Raw genomic sequence first — 6,161 nt, 5'->3', positions numbered from 1 at the left:
TGGTACTGAAAAATTCACCGGAGTAGCTGCTGGTGTATTAGTCGTCAGAGTTGCTACCAACGCCAGTATAGTCGTCAGAGTTGCCATTGTCGTCAGAAAAATCATCGGAAAAATCACTAAGAAACTGGTTTCTTCATCAAGTAACTGGTTTCTTCATTAACAAACTGGTTTCCTCATCAAGAAACCAGTTTCTTGGTAATTTTTTCTGACGACTATGCCAATTCTGATGACTTTTCCGAAGTTTGTTTCGGTGCTGAAAAAGTCGTCAAAAGAGTTGTCAGAATTGGCATTGTCAACGGAAAAATCACCAAGAAATTGTGGTTTCTTCATCAAGAAACCTATTTCTTGAAAAAGAAACCAGTTTCTTGGTGATTTTTCAATGATTTTTCTGGCGACAATGCCAATTCCGACGAATTTTCCAGTGCCGGCAGCAACTCCGACGACTTTTCCAGCACCGACCGCTACTTCGGCAACTTTTCTGGCACCGTCATCAAACTCCGGTGATATTTCCGGCATCAATGACAAATAAAACTTTCTAAACAAATAAAAATATTAAATATGGGATTTGAAACCCTAATTACATATATATGGTATATCAAGTACCATAAAAAGACCTAAAAAAAAAATACCATATAAATTGATCAAACTTAAATGTGTCATATGATAATAAGAATCTTTAAAATTTAAAATTTCAAAGTAAGTGTAATTTTCTCTTTATATTTTTAGTGTAAAAATTTCTTTAAAAAAATTCCCTTTCAAAAAATTTATTTATATATATATAATTATAATGGTGGGAGTGGGGTTTCCTACTCCATCTTTGATTGTAATTCGTAAAAAGTGGGCAACGGAAAGTAAAATAAAGAGAAAAAGAAAAGAAACTTTGCCTTAAATGAAACAACATAATCATTTTACGAAATGACACCATTACTCTGAAAGCATCTCACACTAATTAGCTACCTTTCGCAACATTTATAAATCTAGCTTTTCTCATGACTTGAAACATACAACTATTGTTCTATATTTATATATATATATATATATATATATATATATATATACACACTTCATTTTCAGATTCTTCTTCAGTTTATTTCATTTTAATATATGCTTCCATTTTAATTTCACGTCATATTTTTATTTCAATTTTACGTAATTTCTCTTAATACGTATATAATTTTTTCGAGTGCAATCACTATAAATAATTTTATTCATATTGAATATATATTTATATATATAATTTTTATTTATGCAATTCTTACATATACCATATTTTAAAATTCTAGTTTACAGAAATTATTTTCAAATATGTAAAATTAATGTTAGAATGAGAATGAAACCATCCTCCCCAACCCCACCAAAAAAAATAAAGATCAATCATTGGATCAAAAAATAAAAATAAATCACCGCTCTGTTATACCATCATTTTAGTCGACAAAGTAATGCTATTAACGTTGACAAATGTAATCACTCGGTAACGTTATTATTATTACTATTATTTAAAGTAAAATTCATAAGGAACTTTTTATTACTTTCCACTCTCCAGCTCATGAGAGATAAATATTGCAGATAAATTAAACACAGCGAAAAGGATTAAGAAAAAAAAAATAGAGAAAGAAAGTATAATGGCACTAATAAAGACTGAAATTAATTATTTTTAAGCTTATTAGGTGATCATTTATTTGAAAGAAAAAAAAAAGTTTAATATCTCAGTAATTAACTGCCGGCCGGTAGCCTTTTGGAAAATTTATGAACAGAGCATAGAGAAATTAAGGAGAGTGAGTGTGTAAAAATAAAGCATAGTTTTTACTTCGATTACTTCGTGGACATTTCCATAGAGAAAAAAACATAAGCAAGAAACTTTTAAAATTCATTTAAACCGCAAAAAGAGAAAATTAACAATATGCAGATCGTCGTGGTCGAGACGTTGACATCGTCAATATCTTATATAGATATACATATATATAAAAATTTATTAAAAAGTTACGTACTAATTAAGATCGTCCTCATCATCAACAGTAGCAGTAGTAGTAGTTCTGGTAGTCTTCCCTTTGCGAACCCTTCTACGGCTGAGGGTCCTTGCTTCGTGTGGAAGATTTCCATCGTTGAAGATCAAGGGCAAGTCGTTGGCATCGTCACCGTCGTCTACAGTGGCTATGCGGATACAAGAACACCTCTCTAAGGAGGCAAAGAAAGCGGTGGTAACACTGTTGAAGAGCCACATGGCCACCCCATCAAGCTTTCCGTGGCTCGATGATGATGAGGACCTGGTCCGCACCTTATTGGGCTGCTGCTGGTTCGTTGATGATGATCGTAGGTTCAAGAAGCTGGTGCAACTGGTGGATGTTGCGGCTGCCATAGGTAGAATACCTAGATACAAGTAATTAATTCTTCTTCTTCTTATTATTATTATTTTTTTGGTGGGATATTATTAATTTAACTTTGCCAGTTGCCACTCCTAGAAAAGTGATCGAGTGTTAGGAGAGAAAAAGCTTTCTTAAAGGTCCTCTAAATTATGGCTTTCTCCCCGCTTGCTCATGAATCTTCATGCCTATAATCTGAAATTCCAATGTTGCCCTTTTGTACTGTGAAATTTATTAAATCCTAATTAAGCTTTGTTAATCATTCTTTAATTTTCTAACTTATCCATTTAGTTAAAAATATCTAAAATATATATATTTAATTACAATAGTATAACCGAATTTCTTTAATATGATTACACACTGTGTCACGACCGGAGCGCTAGGCTGTGCCACATATGTAATATTCATAATTTGGGTGATCAAATGTCACACTTTGACCCTTGTAAGAAAATAACGCTTATAAATGATTTTTTGATTTATATCACAAAATACTTATTGAAAAATAATAGTTTGATTCCTATATATGTATCGATAAGAAAATATTAGTAATAAAATCAAGACCACTCATTAATATATAAAAGGAGAATAATATCCTCACAGTTATGTAGTCACCGAATAGATAAATTTGATAAGTCAATAAAATACCAAAATAATATCTAGCATCCATCATTCCTCATTTCTAACTAGTACATAACTAATTTAAGTCATTCAGACCATTCCATTCTAGCTTAAATATAAAATCAGTTTCATTGGCAGTTTAATAAGTAGAATAAGACTAAATTAATAACGACTTTCTTCTTCAACAGTACTATCCTCATCCACTAGCATCAAATTGAGTTCCTGGAATGGGAGAAAATGAGCTCATAAAGCCCAGTAGGAAAACAACTAATAACAAAGGACCCTTGGTTTAATATAAATTCATGCATAATTAGCTTTTAGAAATAAAATATCTCATCACCATTATCAAAATGTATAAACAAAGTAGAGAGACCACAAATAATCACAAAATCAAGCGTCAAATGCATATCACACAATCCACTAGACCCCTAGCTCTCAATACCAATCATAGAAAATAACATCCAAAATTGGTAGTCGCACCTAATAACCACCGTAATACCGGGATTCAAATTCAATTCACTCCCTGTACAGATTCTAGGTCGTTCACCTACAGGTGAGTGGACATCTGATCTACCTATGATGATACAGAGACTAGGTCGTGGAACAACAATATATGCACAAATCATAATCAACATGACTCTCATATAAGAATAATAAAAGTACATATTCCCTTTTATTTTTTAGAAAATTCGGCAACATATAGGTTGTATTTTAAATAAACTAAAAAATCATAGCCTGCATAATTATTTGTACAAAATATATTTGGCACTCAGTGCCCCAAAACAGTCCAGAAAAATGTGCAGAATAAGTTTTTAATTTTTTAAGCAATTTACAAATCATAAAAATATGTCTAATTTATTCAACACATATAAAAATCAAGTCCAATAGTCAAATTGAGTCCCTACCTGTCCCAAGTCGTTAACTTTGTCTAAAAGACAAACTAAAGCTCTCAAGTCCCGAGCTCCAATTGTTTAGTCTAATCTTAGATATTACTCTTACCTATACCATTAAATGGATAAATAATTATCATCATTGTATTCTACTCTCAAAATTGAGTCTAATGACATATAATATGACTCTGTTTGAAATTTGGAGTTCTAAAATCTCACCTAAGCAGTGCACATTAACTATCAGTGGTAGTAGAAATTGGTGTACAGAAAACGTCACCGAAAATAGGGGTAGTATATATATATATATATATCATGATCACCTTGGCGACTAAATTACACTCATGCCACCTATTTGTTAAAACAGTACACAATATTGCCAGAAAGTTGCCAGAAAAGGGCAGAGCTACAAAAACGTCACCAGAAAAAGTAGCGAGTTGGGTGAAATGGCTTAGTGTAGGTTATTCTCCTTGACGAGTTGAGTCTAATGGTGAAGACGACTCATCAAACGGACACCAGAGGTGGTCGAAAAATCTGTTCAAAGTTTGAACCTCCAAACTTTGATGCGATCCCGGGCGAATGGCGGCGAAAGGGGCAGCACCACTTGGGGTTGAGGTCATTGACACTTGGGGATTCGAATGGTCCGGCGCATGGTGCTAGACAGTGGTCGGAGAAGGGTTTTCGGAGTCACGCTAGTGATGGCGTTTGTGGGTTGTTTCTCTTGTGGTCTGAAAGAGAGAGAGAGAGAGAGAGAGAGAGAGAGATAGAAAGAGAGAAAGAGAGAGAGAGAGAGAGAGAGAGAGAGAGAGAGAGAGAGCGAGAGAGAGAGAGAGAGAGAGAGAGAGAGAGAGAGAGAGCGCGCGGGGGGGGGGGGGGGGCGGACGAAGCAGGGGAAAAAGATTTCTTCTTTATTATTTTTTTTTATATACATATATACATATTTATTTATTATTATTATTATTATACATATATATATATATATTTTTCTCTTCTTTTAACTCGATCAAACAAAGTCTTTACATTCTCCCCTCCTTTTCGTCCCAAAATATCAAAATACAACCTCAAGTTGAAAATTAAACAAGTGAGGATACTTCATATACATCTTAGACTCTAACTCCCAAGTAGCCTCGTCTTCTTTGTGATTTTTCTATAAGACCTTGACTGCTAGGCCTGCACATGGGTTGGGTTGGGCGGTTTTTGGGCGGTTTGGCGGTTTTTTTATTTGGCGGTTTTTTAAAATCACAACCCATACCTGCCCAATAAAAGTTTGGGTTGGGCGGTTTTTTAAGGGGCGGTTTTATGCGGTTTTTTGGGCGGTTTGGGTTGCTTAAAAATCAAAACTTCCAAAGTATATTGTCACAAGAAAAAAAAAAAAAATAACTAAAAATTTATACCTGTTAATAACAATGCATAAAAGTCCTTAAAAAATTCATATCAATCTTTATAAACTCCATAACAAGGCATAATAATAATCCATGAAAATTTCGTAACAATCTAGAAAAGGTCCTTAAAAAGTCCATACAAGTTCATAACAATCCAAAAAAAAGTCCATAATTTAAGTCCATAACACAATCTAAGTTCATAATAATTCATAAAGTCTCCATAATTAAAACAAAAGTGACTTCAAAAGTTGGCTCCAAATGAAATGCAACTCTGCAAAATAATAAAAAATTTTAATTACCATATAAATAACAACTTGATATTGATTAAATTACAATACATAATTATAATAACCAACCTTAATCTCTAATGAAACCATTTCAAACTTGCAACAACGCTATATATCATTTAGGATGCTCGCTAGCAATAATATCTGCAAACGAATGAAATATATATCATAACAAGATAATTTTTTTTAGCGTAACAGTAATAATAAAATTTATGTATAAGGAGTTTTCAAGATCAAATAGTATATTTTACCATTTTCAAGTTGTTCAGAAGTATTTAGTAATTCTTCTTCATCCATGTATTCCTTGACAATAATTGGTTGGTTGCTTTCACTATACCAATTCTTCAAACATATTAGACCCTCCACCGTCTTTGGTAGTAATGAGCTTCGAAATGGATCAGAATACGCCCCCAATTGAAAATGCGGACTACGATGGCACAGTGGTAACAGGAATGGCCAAAACATCTTGAGCAATCAAAGATAATATCGGATACCTCTTCGATTGTCCCGTCCACCACTTCAAGATATCAAAACGCTGACCCACAACAAAATCTTCAGTATCATCAGCCAAATGTTTGTCAATCTCATTTCTATTTCTTTCACCATCATGTTGTCGTTTTTTAGACA

General features: G+C 33.2%; 1 protein-coding gene and 1 long non-coding RNA gene across 2 annotated transcripts; both read right to left on the bottom strand.

Annotated features, from left to right (window-relative positions):
* Positions 1–1,784: 1,784 nt before the first annotated feature.
* LOC115713399 (uncharacterized) lies at positions 1,785–2,693 on the bottom strand. Its single transcript, XM_030641886.2, has one exon. It carries the CDS (start codon positions 2,354–2,356, stop codon positions 1,988–1,990), a length of 369 nt encoding a protein of 122 aa, XP_030497746.1. The 5' UTR covers positions 2,357–2,693; the 3' UTR covers positions 1,785–1,987.
* Positions 2,694–5,036: 2,343 nt separating this feature from the next.
* LOC133032594 (uncharacterized) lies at positions 5,037–5,900 on the bottom strand. The gene is made up of 3 exons (XR_009685196.1): positions 5,786–5,900; positions 5,604–5,678; positions 5,037–5,518 (listed from the first exon to the last, which is right to left on the bottom strand). It is a non-coding gene; the product is annotated as an uncharacterized LOC133032594 (long non-coding RNA).
* Between the last annotated feature and the right edge of the window lie 261 nt (positions 5,901–6,161).

Source organism: Cannabis sativa, chromosome X, assembly GCF_029168945.1.
Source record: "Cannabis sativa cultivar Pink pepper isolate KNU-18-1 chromosome X, ASM2916894v1, whole genome shotgun sequence".
Taxonomy (NCBI): Eukaryota; Viridiplantae; Streptophyta; class Magnoliopsida; order Rosales; family Cannabaceae; genus Cannabis; species Cannabis sativa.
The sequence above is the reverse complement of the archived record's forward strand: the minus strand, read 5'-3'. Positions and strand labels throughout refer to the sequence as shown.

What these genes read in the sequence shown, in the direction of transcription:
- LOC115713399 (XM_030641886.2), bottom strand. Translation starts at nt 2,356, where the DNA reads ATGGCAGCCGCAACATCCACCAGTTGCACCAGCTTCTTGAACCTACGA.